Genomic DNA, 14902 nt, shown 5'->3' with positions numbered 1-14902 from the left:
GAATCGGCTCCCTCAGGAAGTAGTTTCAGCAACTACTATAGATTGCTTTAAGAAAAAGCTGGATGCTTATCTAGAAGCACGGAATATAACTGGGTAATAGATCTTTAAAGTAAAAATACCAGTGACTGTTAATTCAGGGAACATCCAATTGCCTCATGGAATCAGGAATGAATTGTTTTCCCCTGTTGAAGCAAATTGTACCAGGGTTTTTTTTGCCTTCCTCTGGACCAACTATGTCTTGTAGGGTTTTATATCTGTGATATGTTTATTTCCCTAGTGGTTGAACTTGATGGACTAATGTCTTTTTTCAACCTAACCTACTATGTAACTATGTAATTGCCTCTCAGTTTGTTTTGCTCTCTCAGTTTGTTTCGCTTTCCCTTGCCAACAGTCACTTGTCAGTATGCTTACCTTCTTATTACTCATGAAAACAGAGCAGGTGCACACCAGGAGTGGGGGAATAAAGTGCTGAGACCCAGTACAAAAAAATGTTTTTTTAAAGGATTAATTGCTTTACAATGCCTACAGCTACAGAGGGTGTTTGTAATATGATAATATTTTAGGGTCTTTAGCCTGGCCATGGTTACAGCCTTACATAATGTTTTAGGTTAACAATGAGTGAGAATGAAAAATACATTTTGCATGTTTGACAATTGTAAAACATATGCAGTAAATGCGGCTTGTGCCAAACACTGCTCATCTTGCCATAGTCACCCTCCAATCTGCAATCTGTACAAGCTGCTTTAAATTGCAAGGGGGGGAGGGGTCTCTCCTTCTTGTAAAGCTTAATTTATATCAGCTGTAACCCGATCTGGAAAAAAACAAAACTGCAGCAGCATATAGCACAAGGTCAGACTAAAAGCATATTGACATATAAAGTGAAAATAAAGTCTACTGGATTGTATATATGAAATATTCCAGTTTAATTTAGAAACTGTTTTTAAGCCAAAGGTCACTACCCTATAGTGTCCCACAAGTTACGCACAAAAAATGGATGTTGTTATGCTTTGCTGCCTTGTGTGTATACACTGTAGGTATATATATATATATATATATATATACACACACATATATATATATATATATATATATATATATATATATATATATATTGACACAAGTATAAGTAAGGTGTAATAGCAAAGACAGAAGGCCCTTGGAAAGGCTTCCCATGAAATATTTATGTGTCATAATCCTTACACATGGCCATCAGATGGGGTCTACCTAAAAACTTTGTTAGGTCTCATACCAGAGGCAGAAGACCCTTGGAAGCTTTCTAAATTAGAGTTTTAATGTTTTTAGATTAGTTTTTTGGAGGCGTGGGGTAGAAGAGGTGGAGGAGAGAGTTGTAAGTTTAGTGTAGGACTAAGCAAACCCAAGAGAACTAGTAATCTAATTCTCCAGGACTTTGAGGGGTTTTACTAAAACATAAAATAGGCGTACCAGTAATTTCGTCATCTGAATCCTTGCAGACAACAGACATGCGGTAGTAATCCTATCAATCCTAAGTAGTCACCAGATAGAGGGCAGAGTGCCTATCTTAGTTTAGTACATCTATGCTCCATCATAGACAAGCACTAGGCAATGTGCTGTAGCCAATTAGCATAATCTGGTGTAATCTGTCAGAGGGGTCTTGGGAAGTCTTCAGGAAACCTAACCTGGCTCATACTGATAAGGGTCAAAAAATAAACATTGGATGCAGAACAGTGCTTTAATAATGTCACGTAAATCTCTTTTTTAAAAGAAAAAAAAAGCAAAAAACAAAATGTCCAGTAAATATAGTATTTAAAAGCACCTCTTTATTTTTTATTTTTTAGTTTGTTTTTTTTTAAGCATACCTGCTTTTAGGTATATTTTGAATGTATTGAAGATATGCTTTTAGTAGAAAATGTTAAATTATAGCAGCATTGGTTAAGGTGCCGTAATCTTCCGTAAAGTAAAATATTGATACAATGAAGGACATCATAATGATGGTGAATGATTTCCTATACTGACTTAATGATATTTTAGTTGGCTGGTTCATAACCTTCAGTGGACAAGGCATATAAAATCATAATGAAACATGTTTTGCTGTATATCATATACTGAAAGATAAATAGATAAAAGACTATTACAAAAGTAATAAAATTAATCATGTCCATGGAAAAAAAGGTTGCAGGCTGTGCCAAAAACAATTTTTAGAATGTGGCATTTGCTGTTACAAAACATATTAACTGGATTCCTTATCTACAAAATAATACTTATATAAATATATTATGAAACAGAAACAAAACAGAAATTTGTCATTTAAAATTCAATCTACACAGTAACAGATATTAGCCTAATATAGGTAACCAGGTTTGGGCAATAAACTCCATCAAGTTAAGCATAGAACATATTCTATAATAGAAGATCCTAATTTGAAAATGAAAGCAATTCAAATTTTTCATAAGTGATAAGATCACTTTTTATTTTGCACCTAATTCATCCATCCTTATAAGCAATACATTTAAAGTAAACCTGGAACCATGGGGTACCTAACCTGTGCTTGTTATTCATGGCCACATGCCTAATATATATCGACAAACATAGTTTGTGGAAAGCCACTAGTTTCTCGGACTTTTTAAGCCAATCTTACATCATAACAACCTATTTAACAAACAAGAAAAAAGAAAAAGCAAGAGGAATCTATATTACAAACATCAAAAAATACATATATTCAATTATAAACATGTAATTGTCTAATATCATATTGAAATAAATATGAATTATCCTGGGGAACATGCAGCGCCCGTCCTATATGCTGGTAAAGGGCAGACAGAACAGCAATCCAAGGACTATTTCTTATAGGCAGCAACCAAATGACATCCACTGGTATAAGTAATCAAATGAGACCATATAGTTTTATTTTTGAATGAGATTTCTCTTTGCATAACAACCAGTGATACACAAATCAAGTGCTTCCAATTTCATAGTGATCAATCCACTTTCTTAATTTATTTGTACTCGATTATTTGCAAATGCTGCATATACTCCAGGATGCATTATGCAGCTGGGGTTTGCACACTATATTTTTCATTTTTTTTTCTTTATTGCTAGCAATCTGTGATCCGTAGAGGTGTTATTTTTTTTTTTATTGTGTCACTTGTTGTCACAATCTGTTTGGGTCACAGTTGTAAAAAAAAACTACTAAAAACTTATATATAGTGTATTTATATTTTCACAGTATTGTATCAGCTCATGAAATTACTCCAGCACTACGCATACAGAGTTTTTAAAGAGAAAACATTTTATTATCTTGCAACAACAAAATACTAACTACAAACAATACTTTAAGAGGTTACAATACTTTAAGAGACTTTGGATATTTGCCAACTCTGAAATTTAGTATTAATACACAAACAACATTCACAAGCAGGGTTTTCTTGGCAGGCATGAATTTATTTTTCAAATCCATGATATAGTAAACAGCAGACAATATTCACTTACATGTACAGTTGTTTTATGGTATCACCTCTTTTGTTTGAGGTTCAATTACCATTTTACTAGACATAAATTGCCTACTTGGTGGTTCAACTTTGTCCAAAAATTCACATAAAGAGTTCTGCAAATCGTATGTGCGAAAAAACATGACAAGGTATGAGTATTATGTACGCAGCCTTGCTACCCGACGCATTTCGCCCTAATAGGCTTCCTCAGGGGTAGCTGTGCGCTTATTGTGAGGGTTTACTTATAGTATTTTCCAATGATACAGACACTTAAGGAAGGTCATCTATGGTGTTTTGAATAGTGATAGTTCCTTGTTTTTATGGTATGCTGGTCACAGGAGAGTCTGCACTATCAATTGGGGCTGCTGACCGCAGATTACGAATGGAAGGGGTTGAAGAAGGAGAGAGGGATCATGGATCCTTCAACGTCTCTCTTGTCCTAGGGTGTTGGGAAGTGAAAAAGACAAGCAACAGCCTGTCACTACCACTAACATGAGCGGTGGCTGCTGTGTACATAATACTCGTACTTTTTTGTGTTTTTTTGGCACATACGATTTGCAGAACTCTTTATGTGAATTTTGGACACAGTTGAACCACCAATTAGGCAATTTATGTCTAGTAAACGGTAACTGAACCTCAAACAAAAGAGGTGATACCATAAAACAACTGTACATGTAAGTGAATAACATATCATTCATTTGTTTAACATATCATTCATTTGTAAAACATATCATTCATTTGTAAACATATTTGATTAACATATCATTCATTTGTAAAACAGATTCATGCCTGCCAGGAAAACCCTGCTTGTGTATGTTGTTTATGTATAAACAGTACTTGCTTTTAATTCCTAGGTCATATTAAGAGGTTGTTTTTCACAAATTTTTTAATTTTTTTTAAATATTTGTTTAATAATAAAAATGTGATATTTTACCTGTAAACTTAACGTTCTTGATTTAGTATTTGGCTTAGGGATGTGACAACCCACACTCCATTTTATGCAGTGGGGAACCTACCTGCTCTAAAATCTATTCCCCTAGTTCTAAAAGACAACTGTAATTCTTTTTTATTGTATCACTTGCTGTCAAATGTGAAACAATAGGTACATAATTGAGTGTATATTTCTAGCTGCACAGTTTGTACAGGAGACTGTTGTTTTTAGTGCGCCAATGACTCAGTGGTCATTATATGTACTTTGTGTCACCACAAAAAATCTGCACCTTTTCCTTATTCCACTTTAGCATTTAGTGGTCTTTGCCCGTTTGGGGCATTAGTCTGCTGAAGGTACTTTTCAGAGACCAGACAAAACAATAAAACATTTTCCTCATTGACATTTATAGTGTTTAGATTTGGGGCATTCAGAAATCTAGAATTTATAGATCAGTTTGGCTAAATGAATCAAGAATAGAACTGAGGCAATGGCTAGCAGCAATGCTAATATACAGCCTTTATCTATATGAATAGAGAGATATAATTAATGTATATAATCTAAATTTAATAATTTAGATATTCACTTAGATTTTAAATCTTTGTTATATTGGGACTTTGCAGAACAAATTTTAAAATAATAAAATGTATAGTTAATAAGCCATATTATGCTTTTTTCAGTGGGTTTACAATAAATCTGTTCAATTTAAATGAATATTCAAAAGCAAAAATGAACTTTTACAGTATTTTATATAGTATTTATAAAATATGAGAATGTATAATATGAGAAATGTATCACCAAACTACATTTATTTCAGGAAATTCCTGGAGATGGTCCAATGGTGTACAGAGAAGGTGATGTCGCTGATGTTAAAATAACAGTTGCTGAATGTTTAGAGTCAAATGACTTGTTTGACCCTAAGCATCATAGATTTATTGAGGAAAGATTGTGTCAACTAATTCACATTGATTTTCTACGTTGTGTCTGTGTAAATTTAGAGTGAATATAGCTTTTCTATGACAGATGCTAGATGTACATGAAGATTTCCGAGCTGCAAAGGTTATTTTTAAAATTAAGTTGACGTCAGTGTCTACTGGAAACTACTGGATAAGGCTACTAGGAAACCTGATACAGTCAATAGGGCATGTTCAAAAGACTCACAGGTCTTAACAGCAGTTAAAGAAGTTATCAAAGGATAGAAAATTCTCCCTGCTACCAAAATGCTCTAAATTGCTTTAAAGTTTTCACTTACCTCACATAAGACGTTTCCATTATGCAGGGAAGAGGAAATAGTTTTCAAAAGTAAGGCTGCTTACACGTATCAAAATCCAAATTATATATATATATATATATATATATATATATATATATATATATATATATGAAATAAAAGTCACTATCAAATCAATTTTCGTTTTCGAACTAAACATTTACATTTATTCCTTCAGGTCCCTCAATGGTGCTGTTCCTTCCCGCGATCGAATTCTGCATTGTCTTGGAATTCCTCTTTGTTGTGGTGCTGAGGAAGAGCTGAGTGCCGACATCTTCATTTTTCAATTTCTTCTTTCTCTGTCTTCTTGGCACGTCACTCGCGCAGTGCAAGATCGGGTGACGTAGCCCGCTGTGTGAGATTGGCATTTCTTTCCCTTAATAGAAAAAATGCCTCTCAGACATGCGCAAGAAGGAGTACCCAGAGCCTTCGGATGCGTGATGTGAAAAAAAAAAGGGTGTTGCACTTAAAATAAAAAAAATCATAAACATTTTCCCTTTTTTATAAAAGGGTAGACAACCCTTTTGTTTGAGTTTAGGTATTTTATGTTGAGCTTAGGTATGCTTTAAGGGCCACAGATTTACACACAATTTTTGTATTTCACTAAGAGATGTCAATAAATTTGGTAAGTATGGCTGACAAGGCATCAAAAAATTATTCCTGACTGGAGTTGAACAGTTCCGGTTTGGGCAGTACTAAAAAATAAACTGCTGCTAGAAATACTAATCTAGGATTTACTACGGCAACCTTGGAGAAACTGTTTAGAAGGAACAAAGTACCTAATACATCATCACAAAAGTTAACATTTGTCTAATACATTTACAGCTATAAGTAAATGAATGAGAATTTACATACCTGTAATGATTTTCAATACTTTCTTTAGTGATTTCATTTAACATCTCATTTATAACAGGAATTTCACTTGAAGTTGTAAGTTCATTTGATAATAAACAGTTACTTGAGGAAGGGCTCCTTTTAGAAAAATAACCTACTAAAATTCCCAAAACAAATGTAAACAGAACTGTACAAAATACTTTCATAACTGTGCAAAAGTGAATTGAGGTCTTTGGTTTTGAATGTGAGTAATGGGAAAAATATTCTGGTTCCTCTTCTAAACGCTGAAATCTGCCCTTGGGTGAAGTGGACAGATGACCAGAGGTTGGTATATGTGGCTGATTTGTTTCACTGTTAACGTTATTGTTGGTCAAGTTGTCTGGTTCAAAGTGCTCAGATCCAAGTTCTTCCAACTCTGTTTCCATGTCCCACTCTAGATCCAGTGCAGATGATTGAATGTCATCACCCTCTATATAATTTAGCTCTGACACAGTTCTCATATCAACTCCAAACTTCTGATATGACAAATCCTTTCCTAGAAAATACAGCAGAGGCATGTCCGAGTTAGTATAATTTATTCTGTTACTTAAAATATATTAGGTGAAATATCCAAATTTACCAGACATGTCTTAAATGATGAGCAGTAAACACAACTACTTTAAACTAGGGTCAGACAGTTTGGTAAGTACACCTATTAAGTTACTGCTGTTATAAAGTCTGTTCTAAATTAAACCTGTATCAAAACTGAAGTAATTACTAAAAATCACATGTACATCTAGGGGTTAAGACTAGAAGGGAAGTATAATCATTAGATTACCTATAATCAAAAAATCAATTTCCCAACATTTAACAATGCCACATCCCACAATGTATGTTATTACAAACATGAAGAAGGAAGCTTAGGGACTTTTAAGCATTATATCATACCTCACAATTCACAAACATATTAAAATGCAAGCAATACATTATTTCAATGCAAAAGCTAAAATCACATGTCTCTAAACATATATGTCTTCCCAAAAAAAGACCATGTAACTGTACATTTGCAATCTCAATGTAGTTATTTGACTACCTATCTGATAAAACACAAAGTATATAACCAATAAATACATTTTTCAAATTACCTTGTATCCAAAGTGGACAAATCATTAAAAATGACATGTAAATATTGAAGTAATAATTGTATTCAACTGGAGCTGAAAGAGTTATGACCAAGTGCACCTTTATAATGACCGAGCTGTCTATTTACATTTAGAAAAAAGAAAATCAGCACAACCATTTGACTACCCTTCTGCTGAAACATGAGCATGTAATAAATAAATATAACTAATTACCCTAAATTAATTCATTCACAATAAACAATTTGCCATATTCCCTGATAGCTGTAAAGATGCTTAAATGATATTTCTGTGTAATTAATGTTTATACCTCAAACAATATTCCTAGATTGTTCTCTATATATTGTCAGTATTTTAATTAAGTATAAAAATAGTGTTAAGTATATTTTCTTCTAATGAGGAAATAAACCACTTGCAAATGATTTGTTTTATTATATTAAGACAGTATGGGAAATTATCATTCTGTTGCAGACAAGTTCATTGCAGAGAGTTTTTCAGCTGTAGGAAGGTCCTATGGAAAGTTGGCCCCTTTTCAGTTTTAAAGCATGAACACATATGTGGTAGTGGTATATTGTAATGAGATAAAAGGGAAACACAAGCAAGGAAGATGTTTAATTTTTGAAGATTTTGGTAATTAACATCACTGGGGAACACATTTTTGTTGAGTTAGATCTACCTGTTTTTTTACTAATTTTTGGGTGGTGAATCCAGAAATGACTCCAGTTTTTTGCTATCACATCCAGTTTTTAGGATACAGGGTACCCTCCATTTTTGTCAAACAACATAAAAATTTTACATACAATGAAAAAAAAATAGAACAACTTAAATGCAATGTTTATTTAAATTTCTTTTGTTCATACAAAGCATTTATTGTTACTCTATGACTTTCTTTTACAGTAAAACATTTGAAAACTATTGGGGTAAGTGGTTAAGGTAAAAATTTACGCTTTTCCTGAAGTGTTCAGTGTCAGGACAATCCCGCCAGAGTCTCCAACAATAGTCAGCCATCTTATGTACATCCCATCTACCCTGATAACATTCTTCCATGACCTTCCAATCTCGGTGGAATCTCGTGGGAATTAACCTTGCTCATCACTGCACCAAGGTTTTCCGGGACGTTAGAAAGGTTGCTATGCAGAAAATGCACCTTGATGCTCATATTGCAACCAAGCATTTTGTAGCTCTCCAAGAGTTTCTGGACAGTTTCTGTGTAATTATTTTTCTGTGTGTTTTCAAGAAAGTCCTTGACAATGGCTTTGAATGATAACCAAGCATTCTTTTCGACTTCTGACATTGTCCTGATGAAATGTTCATCTTTCATGAGCTGCCGAATCTGTGGACCTTCAAACACACCGTCCTTTATTTTTTCAAATGACATGCTAGGAAATACCAAAACGAGGTACTTGAAACAGTCTCTTTCAGTTGGCAAAACTTTAACGAACTGCTTCATCAGACCCATTTTGATGTGCGGAGGTGGGAATATAATAATCTTTCTATCAACAAGTGGCTCATGTAGAATGTTTGGATCACCTGGTTTTAGGGCAGATCTTGGAGGCCAATTCCTTTCCACCCAATGCCTCTCACGAGCTATGCTGTCCCACATGCACAGATAACAGGGATACTTGGTGTATCTTCGTTGCTGACCAAGAAGGAAGCATATCATTTTAAGGTCAACTCAGATGACCCAGTTGTGTTTGTGATATTGCAACAATTCAATGACTCTCTTTATGTCTGCATATTCTTCTGAATGGCCAATTGGGACTGACCCAAACATATTGCCATTGTGAAGCAGGACACACTTTAAGCTCTGCTTTGAGCTATCAATGAATATTCACCATTCAGTTGAGTTATAGATTGGAATTCCCAATTCCTCTTTTAAACAAGGTATGTTATGGCAAGCCACTGTCAGTTGTAAAGTACTGCAGAAATGCAATTTCTCTTGTTCGAAAGTACGATAACTTTGTTCCTTTTTCAGGCAAGTTTTTCTCACACAGTTTTGATGCTAGAAGTTCTGAAGTCTTTTTCAATAGTCCCAAATAGTATTGGTGTTTGAATTGGGGTTTTACTTATATTCGACCCGAATATGGCTGTTCGAATTCGGATAGACCCGACCCCAAAAACATGGGATTCGACGGCACAAATTCATGTGTAAAAAATGTGTTAAAAAAAATAAAAATGAATGTTAAAGTAATTTATTCAATGTGTGTGATCTGTTTACCTAACTTTTATTTTTTACAGGTTATCTCACAATGACAGAATGATTCCCATGGCTGCACAGCCGTGGGAAATCTCTTGTCAGTGTGGGATCCCCGGGCACTAGAGGTTAAATGAGAACATTGCCCATTCATCACCTCTAGTGCTCTGTGATTGGCTGAAGAAAGCTTTCCTCAGCCAATCGGAGAGCACTATCCTTATTCCTGGATAGAGTTTCACTAACCAGGAACACAGGACTCCCGAATTTTCCCACTATTGTCTTTAATAGTGATCACCCAAACAATATCCCCCTATTCGATCGAATAGTGGGGTATTCGAACAACACTAGTCCCACATCACATGCCAAATCACTCAACTCATGCTGATCAAATCCCTTACAAACAGAGTACCTTTCAATTTCAAACTCTTCATCATTGTTGTCACTTAGTTCATCACCATAATCATGTTCTTCAAGAGAGGGTAGTGTAATGAAAACCGGCACTGGGATTTCATCTGAATGAGCCACTGGGCGTATAGTGGATGGTAGACTAGGATACTCTATGTTACATTTATTTTTCTTGTTATATCCTGAAGTGTTCACTATACAAAAGTAACAGTCACTGAAATAATCTCCTGGCTCTCGCCAAACCATAGGTATACCAAATGGCATCTTATCATGGGTTCCTTTTGTCCACATCCGTAAACCCTCGACACACTGTTTACACACCTTATGAGGGGCCCAAGACTTATCTTGATCACCAGGTTTAACTTTGAAATATGCCAAATAGGCTTGTTCTACAAATGTGCTGATTTTTGCCCTTTGACTGGGAATGGTGAAACTGCCACAGATATAACAAAATAAATCATGATTGTTTAGGCACTTTTGATGAGAAATAGCAGAGCCAGACATGATCTGAAAGAATGCAAATACGTGTGTGTGAGTAGTAAAACAAAGTTTGTTTATTCACTACGTAGGGAAATGGAATCGCACAACCTTTGACCACATTGTCCTGCGTGTAATTGAATAGCCATTACAAATCCAGGCTACAGTAATCGCATAAATATAGGCAGTAGAGAAAAAAACCTGACGTGATAGAAGAAAACTAACTGCACTTTCAGAATCAGCATAACTTTTTTAGTGTAAGTAGGCTTACAAATTGAAGTCAACAAAAAAATGTTCAAAATTGTTCCCCAGTGTATTTTTTAATTGTGTGCACAATCCTTGTTTATTTTTTCTGGAACTGTATACTAAATATATCTAATAGAGGCAATACTGCAAGGACTGCCTACTAGTGTAGATGCTGCTGTTAGAATAGTTCTAAAGATTATTAATCTATTTTTAAAGCAGGGATAAAAACAAGCTTTTATTTTTTTTTTAGGACAGAGCAGGGAAATGTCAAGTGGAGGCTGTGGTACTAGGTACAGTAAATGTAAGAAACGTCTACAAAGCCAAAAATACCATTATTTTGGGCAAGTGGACAGAGGTTTAGGTCACTTTTCATGTCCAAGTTTTTTTTTAACAGATCAAATATGTAATCAATATGATTTATGTATTGTTGCACCTCAAGATTGTTTATAGTTATTTATAGATATATGTGGATAGATATAAATGTATATATTATGTATGTGTATAGGTGCAGGAATGTTGTGTGTAAACATGAAACCTGTTTTTCTTTGTACTGGCCAAAGGGCCCTCCTAGGGGGTCTCCAAGTCCAGGACTTCACAGAGTAACACACAGGTGATACAACAGCTGCCAGGCGACAAGACCTATTTTCGCATAACAAACAGATCACCAATATGGCCTTCTAAGGGCAATAAATCCATCCACTTGAGGAAACAGGAGATGGAGGTGTAAGTGAACAGATGGACTGGGGTGATGACCCAGCTGGACATTTATAGACCTCTAAACATAGATTCCAGCTGGAGATTTTTTATATCAAATTTAGTTGGGCGGTCCATCAAACTACATTAACCAATCCCAATCTAGTGGGGTGTGTGCCAACTGATAGTCATTGTACAGAACACACCCACTAACCACTTAAGGAGTCCCAATGTTACCTAACGGGACTTAAATATATAAAAAGGGAGCTGGAATATAACAGGGAGGGAATGATGAGACTAGGGAATCTAGCTCCTGGGGTACCCTTCAACATCTTTACAGGTAGCTATAACACATTCCTGAATTGCATTCTTATATTGTTCGGTATATGTCTCAGTATATGTTTTGCTATTATTTTTATATTGTTTTGATGTATTTTGTACGAAGTAGTTACTAGGTTATTGCAGGGGTTACTACTAATAACTTTGATTGAAGTTCCTATGTGTTTAAATATCTGACAATATTGCTGCGTACTTTGTCTTACCTTGTTTTCTTAATTAAACTGTTTGAGTGACTAGCTATTATTTGTGCATGAACCTTCTTTAATTGAATATCTATATGCATTGATAGGGGATATAATTTCCATATTTATGCAGATAATTAGATAATTATTCCCAAATAACAGTATGTTGTTATATTTTATAATCTTTTAAATGGCAATGGTCTCTATGTAGTACATCATGGACATCACTGTCATATTCAATTCCGCAATTTTTTTTTTGGTTGGGATTAACAAAAAAACAGCAATAAAACATCAAGCAATCTCTGAAAGATACAAATCAGCTTGAAGCATGTTGATGCACCTTAACTTATATAGATAATCATAGTAGGTTAGACCATAGGACAGAAAAATGCTTTCAGAAGATTGATTGGATGACCTGCATATTATTTACACTCAAAAGGTGCTGGGACAGCTGGTTTAAAGCTTAACTGAACAATTTTTAATATCTACAATGTTATATGTTGCAAACTAAAAAACATTTCAACATGCACAAAAGTTGGGCTGGGTCCTCTTCTCCTCCTGAGTCATTGTATCTGTCTGTCATTTGCAAACCCTATTTTAATCTACAGTGGTGTGTAATATGTTGGTGCTATATAAATACTGTTTATTAGGAATAATAAAAAAATATATATATATATAATAATAACAAACATGTTTATATCTAATAAACCAGTTTATAAATGTGTCTTTAACTTGCGTAAAAGATTAGTGGCACATTATGATAACCCCCATTTTACCCCTATATTTAGTTGAACATTTATTTCTGACAGTATAAAAAAAAACACACAAGGGATTTAGGGGAAAAAATAATACCATTAAATTGTATTAAATGTTAATTTATACAGAGCACATTCAAGTATAATTAAATCAAAAATACCATTCTTGTTCCCAATTTTATGCACATAGTGCAGCAACTTTTTAGAACAGTAAGATTAGTAAAGGATAACCCAAAACTGGATCCCATGGGCTCTATTTATAAAATAGGGAATCAGACATTCCCTTATATGAATCTTCAAGGTTTCAATGGCAGTAATCGATTTCCACCAGAAATTGTTTGAGGGAATGTCAGACTCCCCGTTATATATATATTAAAAATAGAGCCCCATGAGTTATTAATTTATGAACATTGCCTTAAAAATGTACAATTGATTTCCCCAAAGAAATTCCTTTTTCCATTCAAGCATCTGCCATTTCATGAGCAGTAAAAACAGTAAAAAATGTATTTGTATTTCTTATAGCACCACTGCAATTACTATGTTACATATGCTTTATATTAAATCAAACTAGTGATATGAAAGGCTGATTTTAGTAAATATTACAATCATGCACATCACCGATAAAACACTTAAAAGTTTTATAACAAGCATTTGCTGTCATGTATTCAAATTGTACCATTATCTAGCAGATTTACCTATGCTTGTTAATATCTGCAAATTAATAATTTTTAAAATTTGTAAAGTTAAAATCTGCAAAACATAACATATGTCAAATCTTTATAACTTGCTAAAACAATGATACAACATGTGCCAATCTGAACTGGGTAAATCTGTTCATTGGACAATTATAATTTTTCTAAAACTCTGTACCATTTGTATGTTTGTATGTAGGACTGTAGTTTGAAAGCAAATACCTGAAACAAATGGTGCCAGTAAATTACTTGGAGACACATTTTATTTTAATAAAATCCATGTGCTATAGTTTAAAAGCTTGCATATGAACATCAGTAGGAGGTACTACGCAGCAATCTGTATGAACCACTACTGCTGTATTTTCTAAAAGCCACTGATTCACATAATAATCATAAAGCTCATTTGTAACTATTATTATGGATAATATTACATTTATATTTACCTTTAGTGCCATTTAGGCCGTTTAATGTGTTTTTTAGTGTTTGGAGTTCAGTTTTAAAACTGTAACACAGTTGTCTAGCTTCATTATCTGATAAATTGAAAGTTGACTTCTGCAGTGATTGTCAGTCACTATTGCTTTTTTTGCATCCATACCAAAGAAAAATTATTTTAGGAAGTTTTCCAAAAACTAATGTTTGAGAGTGATAAACCGTCAACTATTTTAAGAAAATAAACTATTATGCATCATGGTTTGTTACTTTTTTGCTTGTGCTGAATTGCAGCAAAAGTAAATCTTCAAATATCAAATAAAATGTACTACTGAACATTGGGCTTGTGGGACAGAAAAATACTTTATTCTCATAAACCTCATACCCCAAAACTTATAGGGCAAGTAGACATGTTAAACTTTAACAAAATACCTTTAAAGTGGAACTAAACTAAAAACAAAAAAATTACACATGCCTTTATTCCCACAGATGCTTCCATGGCACTGGCCCTTCTTGCGATTCGGTCCCTCTTCACACTGCGCAGGTGTAAGATTGGGTGACGCAGCCGCTGTCAAGGGGGGAAAAAAGAGAGATGATCTCACTGCGCATGCGTGAAATCTGCAGCTCTATCCCCTTGGAAAAATTGCTCATTCTGTGCATGCTCAATATCGGGCATGTGCAGAAGCAGCAGCCACAGTAGAGGAGCAGCCATGGCCTCCCAGGATTCATGACATAGGTACTTTTTTTTTTACTTTATTTAAAAGGGTTGTCAACCCTTCTATAGGGTTCTATTTAGCTACATTTTAACCACATTTTGGAAAAAACATATCTATTGCCAATATGTAGGATTCTGCCAATCTATATATTTATACC

The 14902-nt window shown here is 34.3% G+C and overlaps 1 protein-coding gene across 1 annotated transcript in view; it reads right to left on the bottom strand.

Annotated features, from left to right (window-relative positions):
• LOC140328485 (inactive N-acetylated-alpha-linked acidic dipeptidase-like protein 2) overlaps positions 1–14902 on the bottom strand; it is a 174697-nt gene that overhangs the window by 37040 nt on the left and 122755 nt on the right. The window contains exon 2 of the mRNA XM_072408127.1: positions 6521–7034. Coding sequence (XP_072264228.1) covers positions 6521–7034 — 514 coding nt within the window. The remainder of the gene's footprint in view (positions 1–6520; positions 7035–14902) is intronic.

The sequence above is a fragment of the Pyxicephalus adspersus genome, chromosome 4 (genome assembly GCF_032062135.1).
Source record: "Pyxicephalus adspersus chromosome 4, UCB_Pads_2.0, whole genome shotgun sequence".
NCBI lineage: Eukaryota > Metazoa > Chordata > Amphibia > Anura > Pyxicephalidae > Pyxicephalus > Pyxicephalus adspersus.
Note: the sequence above shows the minus strand (reverse complement) of the source record. Positions and strands in the feature narration are given on the sequence as shown.